We start from the raw sequence: 17,505 nt of genomic DNA, 5'->3' as shown, positions 1-17,505 counted from the left end.
TACAAAAGCATACAAGGGTAAGGGACACATTCAAAATACAAGATAGGGCCGGATGCGGTGGCTCACGCCTGTAATCTAGCACTCTGGAAGGCCGACGCGGGAGGATCGCTTGAGGTCAGGAGTTCGAGACCAGCCTGAGCAAGAGCGAGACTCTGTCTCTACTAAAAAGTAGAAAGAAATTAGCTGGACAACTAACAATATATAGAAAAAATTAGCCAGGCATGGTGGCGCATGCCTGTAGTCCCAGCTACTCGGGAGGCTGAGGCAGGAGGATCACTTGAGCCCAGGAGTTGGAGGTTGCTGTGAGCTAGGCTGACACCACGGCACTCTAGCCCGGGCAACAGAATGAGACTCTGTCTCCAAAAAAAAAAAAAAAATGAAAGAAAAAAATAAAAAAAAAGCAAGATAGACCAGTAGAACCTAGTATAACAGGGCATGCAAAAGTTCATTGATAGGGTTTCAACTCCAAATTGCAACTAATCTTTTTTTTTAATAAACAACTAACCTATAAGAATTATTATTTCTCAAGCTTTTTTTTGGAGACAGAGTCTCGCTCTATTGCCTGGGCTAGAGTGCTGTGGCATTAGCCTGGCTCATAGTAACCTCAAACTCCTCCTGGGCTCAAGCAATCCTTCTGCCTCAGCCTCCTGAGTAGCTGGGACTACAGGTGTGTGCCACCACGCCCACCTAATTTTTCTATTTTTAGTAGAGACAGGGTCTCACTCTTGTTCAGGCTGGTCTCGAACTCCTGACCTCAAACTATTCTCCCGCCTTGGCCTTCCAGGGTGCTAGGATTATAGGCGTGAGCCACTGTGGCCTGGCTATTTCTTAAGTTTTGATACAGTATCAAAAAAGAATATCCACAATTACTTGAAAAGGCGAAAATCATCCTCACTTTTTTAATCACATATCTGTGCAAGAAGAGTTTTTATTACCTACTTCAAGAGAACATATTACAGCAGATTGAATGCAGATGAATACATAAGAATCCAATTCTTTTCTAGTAAGGTGAACATTGAAGAGATTTGCAAAAAATGTAAAGCAATGTCACTCTCTCATACAATTTTTTTGCTTTGAAAAATATAGTTATTTTTTATGAAAATATGTTATGAGTTTATAGATGAGTTTATTAATATTTCTGAGTGAATAAATATTTTTAAATTTCTCAGTTTTAATTTCTAATATAATAAATATTTATATGTTATACAAACCAAAGCTCTTTGGAGTCTTTCAATAATTTTTAAGAGTGTAAAGGAATCATGAAACAAAGAGACCACTGTATTAGATGAGTTCTCCTTTTTCAGTTCAGAAAAATTTTGAAATACTGTGTTATAATCAAACATATTTTTAACAGGGAGCAGTTCTGAAGCCAGAGCTGAAAAGGGACCCCGTCAGCACGAGAGTCAAGTTAAAGATTGTTCCTCATCTCCTCCGCTCTAGACAAGCTGCTGAAACGTTCCCAGCTAACATTCAGGTAATTTGGTCTTTCCAGAGAGAACTGGCCTATCCGTAACTTTTATATCTATTTAATTAGAGAAGGGACTGTGTTAGCTAGTATTCAGGAAGTAGCTTGATGTATATAACAAAACTAATGAGATTCTTTTTTTCTATCTTAAGTTTGCTGTAGAATGATTTTTAAAAAACGTATTATAGAACATATACAGGTGAGCACTCCTAATTCAAAAATCGAAAATCCAGAATGCTTCAAAATCTGAAACTTTTTGTGCACTGACATGACACCACAAGTAGAAAATTCCAGACTGTACTTCATGTGACAGGTTGCAGTTAAAATGCATTCAAAACCTTGTTTTATGCACAAATTTATTAAATATTATATAAAATTACCTTGAGGCTATGTGTGGAAGGTCTATATGGAACATAATGAATTTTATATTTAGACTTGGGTCCTAGCCCCAAGATATCTCATTATGCATATGCAAATATTCCCAAATCAAAAAAGTCTGAAATCCAGAACACTTTTGGTCCCAGGCATTTTGGATAAGAGACTTTCAACCTATATTATATATGGTTTCCGTTTACCCTAAATGATGGTGATAATCCCTTTCAAAGTCATGAAAGACCATATATGCAAGGGTTTATCTTGGCTCTGTGTTCTGTTCCATTGGTTTATATGTCTGTCTTTATGCCAGTAACATATTGTTTTGATTACAGTAGCTTTGTACTAACTTTTGAAATCAGGAAGTGTAAGTCCTCCAGCATTGTTCTTCTTTTTCAAAAGTGTTCTGGCTATTTTGGGATCCCTTGAGCTTCCATATGAGTTTTAGAATCGGTTTTCTATTTCTGCAAAAAAAAAGAAAAAAAAAGTTGGAATTTTGGTAGGAATTGCATTGAATTTGTAGATTGCTTTGGTTAGTATGGCTATCTTAACAATATTAAGTATTCCAATCCACTAACATGGTATGTGTTTTTATTTATTTATATCTTTTTTATTTGCCTTCATCAATGTTTCATAGTTTTCATTCTCTAAGTTCTTCACCTCTTTGGTTAATTCCTAAGTATTTTATTCTTTTTGGTGCTATTGTAAATGGAATTGTGTATGTAATTTTTTTTCAGATTGTTCATTGTTAGTATAGAAATGCAACTGATTTTTGTGTGTTGACTTTGTATCCTTTGTATACCTGCGAGTAGTGTATAATTCTTTCAACATGCTGCTGAGGCTGGGCGTGCTGGCTCACACCTGTAATCCCAGCACTTGGGAAGGCCGAGGTGGGAGCATTGCTTGAGGCCAGGAGTTTGAGATCAACCTGGACAACATAGTGAAACTCCCATCTCTACAAAAAAAAAAAAAAAAAAAAATTAGGTGGTATACGCCTGTAGTTGCAGCTACATGGGAAGCTAAAATTGAGCACATTCAAAGATAAAACTCAATGTCCATCACCCCCCATAAACATTCTTCCTTTTGTTATATTCTTATATGCTCATTTCTAATGATGGCATTACATTCTCCTACATAGTTTGCCCTACCCCTTTCTTTACCTGTCTGTACATCAGAGAATCTTTCAAGGTATCATTCAGATGAGTCTCTTCTTTCGTGATACCTATTCCTTTAACTAGACATGTCTTATCTCACCTGAGTTCTGAACATATAAAAGCACCCAAAATAATTCTTCACTTATGTATACCATAAATTTTGCTTTTTCCAGAGAACATTAGCATTCTAAATTAATCCTTCTGCTTCTGTTATCTTAATCATATTATACTATGTAGTATGACTATCAGATTAATGGTCTAAAAAAAGTCTGTTTCAAATAATAATGGCACTTGATTATATTTTCTCCTGTATCATTTTTAATATATGTACATCTTTTTTTTCTTTTTCTTTTCTTTTTTTTTAAGGCTGGTCAAGTGAAGCAGTGGGACTGGAGAAGGAATAAAGGAATGTGTAATTGGTTGTGATCAATTAGTTGTAAACACCACTGCACTTGGACCAACCTATTTTAATATATGTACATCTTAGTAAGATTGAATGCCTTGATAGAGATTCCTTTTTAAAAAATATTTCATGTTATCTAGTATAGTGACATACATATTATAGATTATAAAGCAGATACTCAGTCTGTAGCTCATGTTATTGTTAAAGAAGATCTGAATACTGCTAGTAGTTTTAGGAACAAGAATTTTTTTTGTTTTGTTTTTTAAGTGTAAGGGTAGTCTTTCTCATAAAAAGCAGGAATTTGAGGGGTTTAGGTATTTTTGATGTTGACGTTGAATATATGAACTTGGTGGATGCTGCACAGGACTCATCTACATGATCTTTATGCCTTCTAAATATGATTTCACACGTGTAGCCTGACTGCACACTTGTAGAATGTTCTAATTTTGTTGTTTTCTTTGAAGCTTCTATTCTAATTTGTTCTGAATGACTGCATGTAATTAAGAAACTTAATTCTCCCCAAATGGTCTTATCTGCTAGTGTCCCGTGTGTGGTATGGAATGGCAGAGTGGTGGCTCACTACAGCGTGTGCTCTTTATTTCTTCCCAGTGGTAGACCCACAAGTTTTACAGACTTGTTTGTGAGATGAACCATGTGTTTGTTACTCCACAGTCTATTGGTAGGAGCTACTGACTGGCTTTCTAAGTTGGTCAGCTAATAATGTTTGTCTGTATTAAAAAGAACCGCATTAATTTTGAAGACCAAGTTGGAGCAAGTTGAATTTTGACTGATATTTGAAAATAGTAAATCGTTATTTGGTTAATTTATGTTCTTGACTTTGTTCCTTTGGCATAGGTGGTGTATGATGGCCTTTTTGGTACAAATACAAATTCAAAGTTAAGAACATTATCCCTGCAATTTGTGCATCACATTTGTTTAACGTAAGTTTTTTTTGAACTATTTTAACTGTAAGGTTTTCAGGCTGCTAGAATGATCAAATAATTCAAACATATCTTTTTACTTGTCTTACCTAGAAAGAAATCATGCTTGTTCATCTTTAGAAATTTCACATTTTAATAGATTATTTAACTTATTTCAGTTATGTCTCTAATCATTTGAAATAGTCATCTGAAAAGATATGTAATTATAAGAGTCTTATCTTACTTTGTGTATGTGTGTTTTTTTTAAAGATGTCCAGAAATCAAGATTAAGCCATTAGGTCCAATGCTTTTGAATGGCCTCACTAAGCTGATCAATGAATATAAAGAAGTAAGTGATTTGTCTTTTAAATTTTGTCAACATTTTATATTTTAAAGTATTTTCTACAATAAATCTGGTCTACTCGTTGATGTAGTTACTTAAAGTTTGCTATTTGTTGTTTCTTAACATTTTTACTTGAAGTAGTGCAAATTTCAGAAATTACTGTTATTTTTTTGCTTTTCTTAGAAATAAATGTTAAAAAATTGATGTCAATCTTGAGGGGTCTTTACCACTTCTTTAAACAGTATTTTGCTAGCGAAGTGCATTTTATGCTACTTCTAGGCACTATGCAAAAAATGGAATTAAAGGAATGAGTTGAAATTTATTTTATGATTTATTTCCACATGAGACTATTTGGATTTGGTTTGTATTGGGAAACAAGTGTTAATTCTTAGGGGCTGAGATTTTACTGATTCAAAATTCTGTCAAAACATGCATTCAGTAAATTTTTGATTCCTTAACCTAAGTGGGATGAGGATTCCTTGGATTGTAGATTTTTGAATCCTGTTTTCCCTGCTGTATTTCTCTCGGCATCTCCAGTATTTAGGAGAATTTGCTAGTAAAAAAGGTAAGGTTTTGAGAACTTTAGTTAGGATTATTATCCTCAGTCTTAGCTAAACATGAATGCATGTTTGCAATAGTTTAGTGAGACCGAGTTCTTATCATTTGAAGGGAGAATTGAGTTTGAATCCTAGTTTTGTTCTTTGGTGAGTTACTTAAATTCTTTGGACCTTTGTTCTTTATCAGAAAAGTGAAAATAATACTGCCACCTCATTGGATTATTGTGAATTTTAAATGAGTTAATACCCATAAATTGTTCAGCACAGTGAAGGTGCATTAGTAGATGGTATTAGTGAAAAGCTGTTTATTCGTTGTCCAGTTGTGTTTTGAGGGGTAGATAGGCCTGGTTCTCCTAGCTTCTTTCTCCTGTTGAATACCGCTTGCATGTTAAGGTCTAGGGGAACCTTTCACATTATTTTTATTGCATAAATAGATGCTTTGGAGTCATTGGTAGAAATAAAAATGCCTTGCAGTTTTTGGGGAGACACTGTATATTTAAAAATAGGTTAGAAAGACCAGATAACCACAGGGCCGCAATCCCCTTACCTCCAGATGACAGCTGCATGTCTTCTCGACAGATAAATCCATAAGAGTGGTCATTTCAGTATGGAAGGGTGAATCCTAGGTTAAATGTATAAACTTGAATTGCCAGAAGTTTGTTACTATATTCTGAGTAATTAGACTGTGGATTTTCATAAAATCTTATAAAATTCTACCTGTATCTTGAGGAGGGAACCTCAATTTAATGATGACTATGACCTCCTTAATTTTTTTATGGTGGAATATAGGAGAGAAAGTTGTTTATTATAGTGCACATTTTTAGAAAATCACGCTACAACATACTACAGTTTTGGTAAGAGAGGGAGGATCCTAATCTGTTAGAATAGTGATGAATTTTCCATTGAGTTTAACTGTTTTCCTAATGCCTTGAAGGTAAATACTGGCATTTGCAGGTCACATGGTGCTGAAAATATTTTGAACTCAACACTAAGAGAAACCTTTCCTATATGACCACTGCATTTTCCTTTTGGAATGAATTAGGGATGTAAGGTTTTGTTTTGTTTTTCCATTTAGTAGTGTGATGGATTCTAGGTTTGGACATTTTTGTTGTGGTGGTTGTTCAGATGCTAATATCATGCAGTTAGGCAGAGTGAGAACTAGGTTTAACAAGGAGTAAAATAATGCATGTAATTGCAGCGAAAAGGTTTTGCTGTTTACTGTATTTTTTGTTTTGTCTGTTTTTTGTTCTTTTCCTTTTTTTTTTTTTTTTAATTTCAAGGACCCTAAACTACTGTCAATGGCATATTCAGCTGTTGGAAAACTCTCCAGGTGAGTAAACTCTTTTTTAGTGAGAGATACCCTGTTGGTAAACTGAGAATAATTATGTGGCATTTAACAATGGATGGAGAATAAATTTGTTTTGATTCTGAAAGGAAATGCATTTAGTAGTCATAGGTTGTTTAGAAATGTCTTTTTTGTAGTAGGAAAAAGATATGAGACATTTTAATTTACATTTGAAGATATGTTACCATATTAAATGAGAGTCTTGTGATGAGATTTTGAACCGAATTGTGTCATAGTGGGTTACTCTTTTTTTTTTTGTACCCTAGAGACATTTGATTGACCTTAAGTGTTTTTGTTGCTACTTCTACTAGTCTTTATAATCCCAGTAACTGAGGTTTTGCTAGTGATTCTCTTTTCTGATATCGTTTATGCTTCTGAGTAGCCCTGTTTCCAAAGACAAGATTTTTTTTTTTTCTGCTCAGTATGATTTCTTCATTTTGGTTCCTCCTGGTTTCATCTTCCTTCATTATATTTTAAAGCAGGGAGATAGAGGTGAAGCATCCTCAGTGGCACCATGTGTTGCTTCTGCCCCAGTGCAGGTTTTGTATTCACTGTATAGACTAGGTCTTGCTGTCCTATATCGTGCAGGGGAAGAAGCTTCAGGGCTAAGAGGAAAGCCACCCCAGATCAACTGATACAGTGCAGGGTTGTTGGCAAACCTTGTCCCTTATCCGTTGGCATGAAGTAGCAAAGCCCCTTATTGCAGTAGCCTTTAGTTTAAATTATCATTTGGTCTTAGCTATTTTTTTCATGTTAAAATCAGAAATGTTAACTGAATGCATGGAATGCTATAGAGGGAGTATCTGGAAAATCTGTATATTAAGGATTTTTTGGATTAGACAATTGAATTAAATATTTACTTTTAAAAATATTTGGCTCTTGAGAGAGGTAATCTAATGATGCTGACAGTTATGTTCAGAGTGAGTTCAGAACTCACTGTGAGTTCAGAAAATTTGTGCTTAGTTTCACTTTCTCCATTTTTCATCTCATGGAAATTTATTATTATAATAGTAATGATACTCTTATATTCTCTTGCAGTCGAATGCCCCATTTATTCACTAAGGATATAGCTCTTGTGCAGCAGCTTTTTGAAGCCCTGTGTAAGGTAGGAAAATAGCTGGTAAGTGTATGCTTTCTGTTTTGGATGCTCACCTGAAAACCCAATAGGGAGGGAGACACTGTTTTTATCATCTGTATAGGAAGAGCCTGAGACTCGACTTGCTATTCAGGAAGCATTATCTATGATGGTTGGAGCTTATAGCACTTTGGAAGGAGCACAGCGAACTCTCATGGAGGCACTTGTGGCTTCGTACTTAATAAAGGTAGGTCTGTGTGAGCTATAATTCCTGGTAGTATACATATTTCACATTTTTAAGAATAAAATTTGAATTGCTTTCTCCTTAACTGTCTTTGATAATTGAGAGGAATATTTGCTTTCACTTGGACTGTGACTTATGATCTGTTTTTAATTCTTCAAGGTGAAAATTTGATTTTAGGGGAGACGTAATGGTAGTGACGTTTATGTTTAAAGCCTTTCATGTGAGAAGACTGTTCTTAATGCCATGTTCTTTAAGTAGGAAGTGTTTTGTCTTCTTAACTGGTAGCTGAGCTCTGTAGCCCATTGGGGTAGAGTTCTGTAGGTAACGTTGTCAGAGAAAAGCAGAAGAATGAAAGACAAATTCCATATGTCAAAATGAGTCTATAGGAAGAAAGCCTGTGTTATCATACATGCTCTTCTTCCTTCTGTCCTCTTTATTTGGTTTTCATGGGAGTTTGTAGACTTTTGAATATTTGTAGATATACACATATGTGTATATAATATGTGATATACAAAATAAAATATGTACGTGCTTTAGTCAGTTCTTTGTCCTCCATTTTGGAAGTGGAAAGAGAGGGAGATTGGAAGAGAGAATGATATGAAAAAGTATTGGTGAGATTAAGGTAAATTTTGTCCTACTGAAATTAAGCTGACATGATTTAATACATTTATATTGAGGGAATTATTAAAAGTTCCAAAAGGTGTCTAGTTTCTATTGAAATAGGACAGGATTAAATTGTGCCATTGTATACATTCAGAAAACTTGCTACATAGAGAGTCCCATTGTCAATGCTCCTGCTGTCCCTTGCTCATGGTTCATGGTCATGTGTCATGGACAAAAATGTTTAAGCTTCCTTGGAAGCTCATTAGAATAGAATACCTAAAACTTTGCCTAGGTAACCTTAAAAGGAAGTGTGATGCTTACATAAATGTTTGTAGATACTTGTTCTCATGCAGATCAAATCATGTAACAATATTACCAAGCCAAAGCTAATTTCTTTTCACAGACTAAATATTTAAAGCGGCCAGACTAGGCTAATCATATAATCTAGACTAGTCCTTAACATGATTGCTCTTTAATGTAGTTCAAGGAATGCTAAATAGCCAGAACACCAGAATGAGTGGGACAGTATATATTTCTTAATGTTTCTCTTACCTTATGTATGTTACATGCTTGAAGAAGGACCTGGGGGAAGGTACATGATAATAAAGCTTCAGGATCAATAGATTCTAAAGCTACTTTGCTGGTTGAACTTTGTATTCATAGATTATTAATCTAAATTAATTGAATGTATTTATATAGTTTAAACTTTGCTTTGGAGTCAGTTTTAACTCTAGAGCTAATCTGAGAACATTGGAGGTATTTTGTTTCAAATTCATGGGAATTCCAAGTAAGCTCTGTTTGTGTTCCCTGCAAAATACCTGAATTTCACTCATGTGTCTGATAGTTTGAGAGCTAGAGAGGCAGAGGTGGTGCCCAGAAACCGTCACAGTGACCCTGGCCCCAGGTTTTGGCTGAGGATGGGCATATACAGAGACATTCTCTAGCTGTGGTCTTTGTGGGTCTTCCTGTTTTACTTGGGGGATCCTCTTAAATCATAAAAGTACTCTTTAAGTAATACCACATCCAAAAAATTTTTAAACATCATCAAGATTTTGAATAAATTATTTGTCTTGATTTTATTGATTTAGACACATATGTTGAAATATCAATTTAAAATTTTGCATTGTTTACAATTAGAATGACTCATCTTGACTGGAATGAATGGCTGGTTATTGAGTTTTCTTTCTTTTTTTTTTTGATGGGGGGTCTCCGTGTGTTTATGTGTCAAATAGCCTGAAGTTCAAGTTCGACAGGTTGCTGTGAAATTTGCCAGCACAGTGTTTCCCTCGGATCATATACCTTCCAGATATTTGCTCCTATTGGCTGCAGGAGATCCGTAAGTTTCAAAGGATATTAATTTGATTTTGGATTCATTTTAAATTTATTTTAAAATTGCTAAAATTTCTGTTTGCAATGTTGGTCTATGAAATTTAGAAGCAATTTACTAAATAGTTAAAAGTGTGGCCTTTGTTATGACAGAGAATTGTCATATACCTATATATTTACATAATAATATAGATATTACATGTATATCTGTCTATAATGTATATAAGTTATAGGTATATTTATGTAATACATAATAGATAATACAGAAAAATGCTTATGAAATGGTCAAGTATAAATAAGGTAAATTATATGATTGTATATGTAATATAATTATATCTCTAAAAATAGGTCCTATGTAAGGAGAAAAAAGGTTAATGTTGGTGGTGTGACATACATACACATGTTGATGGAGTATCATTTTTTATCTAATATATTAAGATTTTTAGCTGAAGTATATATGTTGAATTTTATATTAATAAATTATGTTACTGCATTTCTAGAGTATATGATGCACTTTTTAAAATGTTGAAATGGTTTTGAAATTAGGACATGCCTTGTGGAACATGCCTTTAAAAATCATGTGTACATACAATGAGGTATATGTATACATATTAAAATGACTCTTATCAAATTTATTATGTGTCTTATAGTCAATGACATCTTGAAATCCTGGAAGCACTCTACTATATTTAATAATATTAAACTGTTACTACATCTAATATTTAGAATTTTTACATCCTTTACGTGAGATTCTTAAATATTTTTTTCTTTTTTGTTATTAGGGATAGCCTTACCTTGGGGAGTAAAAAGCCTCATTCATACTGAGGAATGGTTTAAATAAAATTATTCATCCTTTGATGATTTGAATAGCCTTGCCCATAAACTTATGGTCCATTTAAAAAAAATAGATAATTACTTTATAACTGTTTCCATAGTCCAGTTGGAACTGTATGCCCAACTGTATGCCTCGCATGCCATTTATTTTCTTTCCTATAAATTGCATATGTTTTGCTGTGGTTTATTTGTTTGGTATTTTAATTGGATATCACAGGTTATTGAGAGGCTCCGACTTTTGACTTCTGATCTTGGCTGCTGCTTCTCATATAGTGCGTTTAGATTTGGTTAAAGTAACTTCCGGTGGTTATGTTGATTCTGGTGCTCTGCTGCTTCTCGCTCTTTTTACATTATTTTCCCAGCCACAGGCCACACAGTACTGTGGCCTGGCAGTCAAGATGGCAGTTCATCAGTTCATGTTAGAGCCAGAATTTAAGTCCAAGGAGTTGGACTTCAAACAGATCTCTCAACCACTGTGTCCTGTCTCTAAGTGCTAAAAATTATTTTTATTTAAAAAACTAAAACCAAAGCATAACTAATTCAATAGTTTTCCTTCTGTAGTTTAGTTAAAACTGTCCCAGTCAAATGAAAATCCTCTGGCAACTTGAGGCTTTATTTATTTTATTTTTTTAGAGATGAGTTTCCCTGTGTTGCCCAGGCTGGAGTGCAGTGGCTGTTCACAGGCATGGTCATAGCATATTGCAGCCTCAAACTCTGGTTGTAAGCCATCCTCCTGCCTCAGCCTCCTGAGTAGCTGGACTACAGGCGCATGCCACTGTGCCCAGCTTTGAGGCTTTATTTATTCTTTTTTGTCAGCTCTTTGTCTGTTGTTAGGAAAACTAGATGCAATTCAGAGGCAATTAAGGACTTAAAAGGCCCTTTTTATAGTATCTGAATAAAATTATTGCTGAGGTCAATCTCTAGGTGGTCTGTAGTTAGTTGAGTTTTACATTTAACACATTAATGTCACTTATCAGTTATCAATTGTACAGAATTGTAGCTGAATACCTTAGTGCAGTATAAGAGTTTGGGCAGTCACTGAATTTTAAAGTTTGTATTATAGTTGTTTATGATTTGCCTCTGGCAGGGTAAAGCATACATATAGATATTGACATAATGAATTGCAATATCCTGTTTTGTTTTTTTCTGTGAATAAAATTCAAAGATGCAAGCCAGATGACTCTCCAAATCTCATAAAATTTTCAAAAAGAAGTAATTTCTTATATGTATTTTATTGACAGTATTCTAGATAGCCAACAATATATTTAAGACATTTTCTCAGAATTCCAGCTGCCAGATTGCTGTTCTTATTCATCAAATGATTATTTTTTAATTGGTGAAGTTTAATTTTTATTCTTATTTATCTTTCTAAAAGACGAGAAGAAGTTCATGGAGAAGCACAACGAGTATTACGGTGTCTTCCTGGTCGAAACAGAAAAGAAAGTGCTTCTGAGCAGATGCCTTCTTTCCCAGAAATGGTATATTATATCCAAGAAAAGGTATGGCATTTAACTTCACATAATTTGTTTGAATCATATAATGGATGATGAAAATAAACACCCATTTTTAAGTGAAAAAAATGTAATGACTAAATGTTGAATTAGTAAAGTTTCTAGCAATGTTAATGTTAATATATATAATAAGAGGGTGGTACAAAGTAAGGAGAACCATAATTCTCAATGTAATTGGTATGTTTTGCCTAAATGTGAGTTACTTCTAATTCTTTTCATGCTCATCAACATTTTGGTTGTGTTAAAAAATTTTTCCCCTAGTATGACATGCTTAAAAATTCATCTCCTTTGTATTTTTAAGGGCGCACTCTTCAGGGTACTATAAGTTTAAGGATGCTTCAGGGAGCAGTTTATGCTTTTTCCACTGTGATCATAAGAAAACATCCCATCTGCTTTTCCAAGCCTCTGCTTTTGCAGAGTGTGTTTTGCTGGTAGATCAGAACATGGCGTGATGATTCCCCAGCCTTGACTCTGTCTCACTTTTTACATCAGTGTTTCCTTGACTGTGCTGGAGGATACTGTCATGCCTTTCACCTCTACTGGTGGCCCTGGCTTTTTGCTGGGTAGGCACCTTAAGGGAGTTGGAGGTCAACATGGAGCAGCATGATTCTGTTTTCCATAGCGCAGTCATTTGTGGTCAGGAGATTCTCTGTGCTCTTATTTTCGTCCTGCCTCCATTATTAATGAAAATAACTGGCATGGAGTGGCCTAGAGGTAACTGTGTCAGTAGGTGTCTGGAATGGTTTATTTTTTTTTAAACAAGCCAGTAAAAACATTGGGGGCAGGGAAGGCAAAACAACTGTTATTTAGGATGTGAGGGACGTGAAACATCAGCGTAATTAATAGGAAAATGTTTTGATTAGAAAAAGACAGAAGCAAACCTTGGACATGTAGCTAGAAATACAGTTGTTTTTGAGTTGAGCAGGAGCACATGTACTCAATTTTTCAGTAACTGTTTGTTTTGGGCTTTCTTAACTTAGGCTTCCCATCGAATGAAAACTCCAGTCAAGTACATGACTGGGACCACTGTCCTTCCATTTAACCCGGCAGCTTTTGGAGAGGTAGAACTTTCGTATATTTCTATTTGCTTTTTGTTAAAAGGTTTTAAAAGATTATGCTACACCCAAAGAGATGTCTGTCATTTTTTATGTTCTAGGTAAACCCCTATTGTGGTGTCATTGTTCTTCACTAGGTTTTTTATTAAAAAAAAAATAACTTGGTAATTGGTGTTATTTTAGTATATAGTGGAGTCTATAAATATATTTATCTCTGTGAGATACTTTTTGTGAAAGAACTGGATGCTCTGTAGTGATTACTGTTAGGATTTTGCAGCAAGTTAGACTTGAATTTTAAAGCCAGCATATTGTTGAGGTTGTTTGGGTTATTTAGTTTTGAAGGTTGGAGAGGATTAATTTATAACCGTTATTAAGGGAAATTCTATTTTTTAGATCATTGACTTGCACTAATTAAATTACAAGACAATCTTGTTCAGAGTAAGAATATTCACAGTGAGTTGCTGCCTGTCTTATTTTAGCTATCAAGGAAAGAGCTTCCAGAGGACTCCTTAGTAGCCAGTGTATATTAGAAGTTTTTATAGTGTCATATTCTCTTGTAGATGATTTGAACCATTTTCTCAATTCTTGTGTCAGTGGAAATTAAATACAATTGGAAATATACAGGAATAGGCCATTTGCCTCCAATTTCTGCCTAGTCACATATATATGGCTTTTAAAAAGTAATGATTTTCATTGTAATTTTCAGACTTTAAAAGTTAAGTTTGTATTTTAACTCCATTAAACTCCATTAAAAATACTCTTTGGATTTGTAAAAGCTTGTTATATAAGTTTTGTTCCATTGTGTTAATTTAGTTGACATATTGAGTCATATTTTCTGGCTTCCATGAGGATTGGAATAGCTTTATGAAGGAGGGTGGGAGAATCAAAACTGGAAATTGTCACTTTGAAGAGTACCCTCCTACACTGACTTTTTGAGAAGCTTAATTGGTGTTCCTCTTCCTTTTGTTTCTAGATAGTTTTGTACCTGCGCATGTGCCTAGCTCACAGCGCGGGGGTGGTGCCCACCTCTCAGAGTTTGGCTGATATGCAAGATCACGCCCCAGCCATTGGACGCTATATACGGACTTTAATGTCAGGCAGCCAGACGACATCTTCATCGTCTTCTAATAAGAGCGGGGAAACCAACCCTGTTCAGATTTACATTGGCCTGCTTCAGCAGTTGTTAGCAGGTGTTGGAGGTAGGAAGTCATGATACTGAGGAAAGACATTAAAGCATTTAAGCGAAAGTCTAATTTTAAACTCAGCTAAGAATTTATAGCAAAATTATTCTCTCTTCACTTCTGTAACTGAACATTAGTCTTTGTTTCTTTTCTACACTTACCTGATTCAGTCTTGATATATTCTGTCTGCAGAAAGAAATGCTGACAATAGATAATATTAATATATTTTTACTTTGGAAGTGTGTGTGAAGAACAAGATATCCCTCTTTATAGATAACTAATTTGTAAATTTGCTGTGTTGAATTATATACTGTATTTAGGTTGTGTAATTTGGGGTGTTTTTGGTAGAACTGAGGGAATATGTGCTAAAACAGTAGCCTTATACGTTAAAGGAATTTAGTGATCCCTGTCATTACTTTTCTTGAAATTTAAAATGGTACTGTATTCTTCTTTAGGTTTGCCAGTTATGTACTGTCTTTTGGAAGCTGTGTCAGTGTATCCAGAAAAACTGGCTACCAAATTTGTAGACAAAACAGAATGGATAAAGGTATGTCCTGTGCATGTATATTTTTCTTTGATCCTGTATATTTCATACTTTACCTCCCTGATTTCTTTTTCCTACCAATGTTCCTATGACCTTTTCTGCCTTTAGGTCATTTTGAGAACTCCCTCATCATCAAACACTTACTGGGAAGCATGTAGGTCAATATATTAATATCTCATTGACCCATCTGGGTGAGAGTGGGAGATGAATTGAGAGTCATATGAGTATAAAATAATTCCTTTTCTGTTTCAAAAGTTTTTTTAAAAAGTAAACAATAGATTTGTATAGTTGAAATTAAAAAAGGTATAAAATGTCTCCTCTCTACAACCATCTCCCACCTATCCAAATACTCCCAACTTTTTGCCCTTTCCCCCTCACCTCTGACAAACATACATAAGTAATCACTTAACTGACCTATGACATAATCTCTAGAGTTTACTTATGCATATACATGCAAAAATATGCATTTTTAATTCTTCTCCCTTCTTTTACACAAAAAGCATACTAGTCACACTATTTTGTACCTTTAACTTAACCGTAGAACTTGGAGCTATTCCTCTATAACTATGGGGAGAGCATCCTTTTTAACAGTTTCATCATTTTTCATTGTATGAATGTATTATGATTTACTCTAGATCTTTACTGATGGTCATTAGAGTACTTCCATTCTGCTGCAATGAATAATCTATCATTTTACATATGGGGAAGAGTATGTGTTTTAGTGGGTTTCTCAAAAGTGGAATTACTGGGTGAGAGCACATGTGCTTTTATAATTTTGATAGGTATTGCCACACCCTCCATGCCGGTGGTACCAGTTTACATTTCCACCTGCCATGTATGAGGGTGTTCTGTCCCATGGTCACACCAAAAGGGTCGCCAGGCTTAGCAAATAAAAATACAAGTTGCTCAGTTAAATTTGAATTTCAGATAAGCAATGAATACTTTTTTTTAGTACAAGTATGGCCTGTTCAGTTTTGTGTACCTCTTCTGCTACATAATGTAGTTCTTTTTGGAAAATGGCAGCTTGAATCATGGTAAAATGTACAGATTTTATCTTTAAGTGTGAAAATATGAATGTAATTTACCAAGAGGTGTGAGTTTTGCACTTTTCTGGAAAATATGATTTCATGAAATTGCTTCTAGTTTAAAAATGCTTCTTATTCTTTATGAATATTTGCTGATTTTAAAATGATTTGATAGTTTTTGAGCTTTGATCTCTTAGATCAGGGGTTGTCATACTGTGGTCCAAGGGCCAAATACGGCTTTGGACCTCCTGTTTTTGTGTGGCCTGCAAGCTAAGAATGGCTTTTGTGTTTTTAAATGTTTGTAAAAAAGATCAAAAGACAAGTAACATTTCATGACATGTGAAAATTATAGTGTCCACAACATTTTGTTGGCAGATAGCTGTTCCCATTCCACATATATTGTCTATGGCTGCTTTTGCAGGGCAGTGGCGAATGGAGTAGTTGCAATAGAGACCAAATGGCCCACAATGCCTATTTGGCCCTTTACAGGAAAAGTTTACTGGCCTCTGTTTTAGGTCATCTGTGTATTAATTTGCCCTGTTTTCTACTTGTGTATATTTAATTGAAAATGTACCTAAGATTTTGGTATATTGAATTGCTTTCATCTTGTTTTGAAACAATCACTTGTGTTTTTTTTCCTCATGGATGCCAGTAGATTGAACATTATAATGTATAATTTATTCTTTTAATTTTAAATGTTAGATACTGTCAACAGGAAGATGGTTATATATAATGTATATATTTATTTTTCTGTACCACTCAGAGTCTGATGAATAGCAGTAAAGAAGAAATGCGTGAACTGGCAGCATTGTTTTATTCTGTGGTGGTATCAACAGTATCGGGAAATGAGTTGAAGTCAATGATAGAACAGCTTATAAAGACTACAAAGGACAATCATGTATGTTATCAGTTTTGTCTTTGTTCTTTTTTGTATGAGATAGGGTTTTACAAAAGAATCTAGCCTATTTTTAGTTTTTATGTTCTCATTTGTAAAATGAACTTACAAATACCTTGCTTTTATGAATGTAAAGATTAAATGAGGTAGATAATACATTGATTCAGTCAGTTCATTTAAGAAATTTGAGTGCTGTGCCTGATGAGCACTGTTTTAGGTCCTAGGAATACAGTGGTGAGTAAATACATGAGAATTCCTAGTACTGCGTGGCACTTAAACAGCCGTAACACCAGGAACATACCCGATCTCGCCTGATCTTGGAACCTAGGGAGGGTCAGGCCTGGTTAGTACTGAAGGGAGAAATGTTTGCTCCTTTTTTCTTCCATATTTACTGCTGCTTACCATTGTGCCTATGAAAAAATAAACTTTGCTTTCAAATAGTTTATGGGCTGCCTTGTGTTTAGAGGTTTTAGCATTTAGAAATAGGATCTGTTCATTGTGTTTTGTTGGCACTAGGGAGAAATTATGCTTGAAAATTATGATACTGTACTTACATAAGTGCTATAAGCTAGAAGAAAGGGTGGGTGCTGTAGGAGCATGTAAATGAGTCACCTTACCCAGAGTTGGAGTGGGCATGGGATTAGGGAATGTAA

At 34.7% G+C, this 17,505-nt stretch overlaps 1 protein-coding gene across 5 annotated transcripts in view; it reads left to right on the top strand.

The window, feature by feature from the left end:
* The window catches only part of ECPAS (Ecm29 proteasome adaptor and scaffold), a 114,707-nt gene that overhangs the window by 56,329 nt on the left and 40,873 nt on the right, over positions 1-17,505 (top strand). For all 5 annotated transcript variants that reach the window (XM_069476676.1, XM_069476674.1, XM_069476673.1 and 2 more), the window contains 12 exons: positions 1,355-1,474; positions 4,250-4,335; positions 4,585-4,663; positions 6,495-6,544; positions 7,598-7,664; positions 7,759-7,881; positions 9,714-9,817; positions 12,017-12,140; positions 13,133-13,213; positions 14,181-14,406; positions 14,844-14,935; positions 16,721-16,855. In XM_069476676.1, coding sequence (XP_069332777.1) covers positions 1,355-1,474; positions 4,250-4,335; positions 4,585-4,663; positions 6,495-6,544; positions 7,598-7,664; positions 7,759-7,881; positions 9,714-9,817; positions 12,017-12,140; positions 13,133-13,213; positions 14,181-14,406; positions 14,844-14,935; positions 16,721-16,855 — 1,287 coding nt within the window. The remainder of the gene's footprint in view (positions 1-1,354; positions 1,475-4,249; positions 4,336-4,584; positions 4,664-6,494; positions 6,545-7,597; positions 7,665-7,758; positions 7,882-9,713; positions 9,818-12,016; positions 12,141-13,132; positions 13,214-14,180; positions 14,407-14,843; positions 14,936-16,720; positions 16,856-17,505) is intronic.

Source organism: Eulemur rufifrons, chromosome 7 (assembly GCF_041146395.1).
Source record: "Eulemur rufifrons isolate Redbay chromosome 7, OSU_ERuf_1, whole genome shotgun sequence".
NCBI lineage: Eukaryota > Metazoa > Chordata > Mammalia > Primates > Lemuridae > Eulemur > Eulemur rufifrons.
The sequence above is the reverse complement of the archived record's forward strand: the minus strand, read 5'-3'. Positions and strand labels throughout refer to the sequence as shown.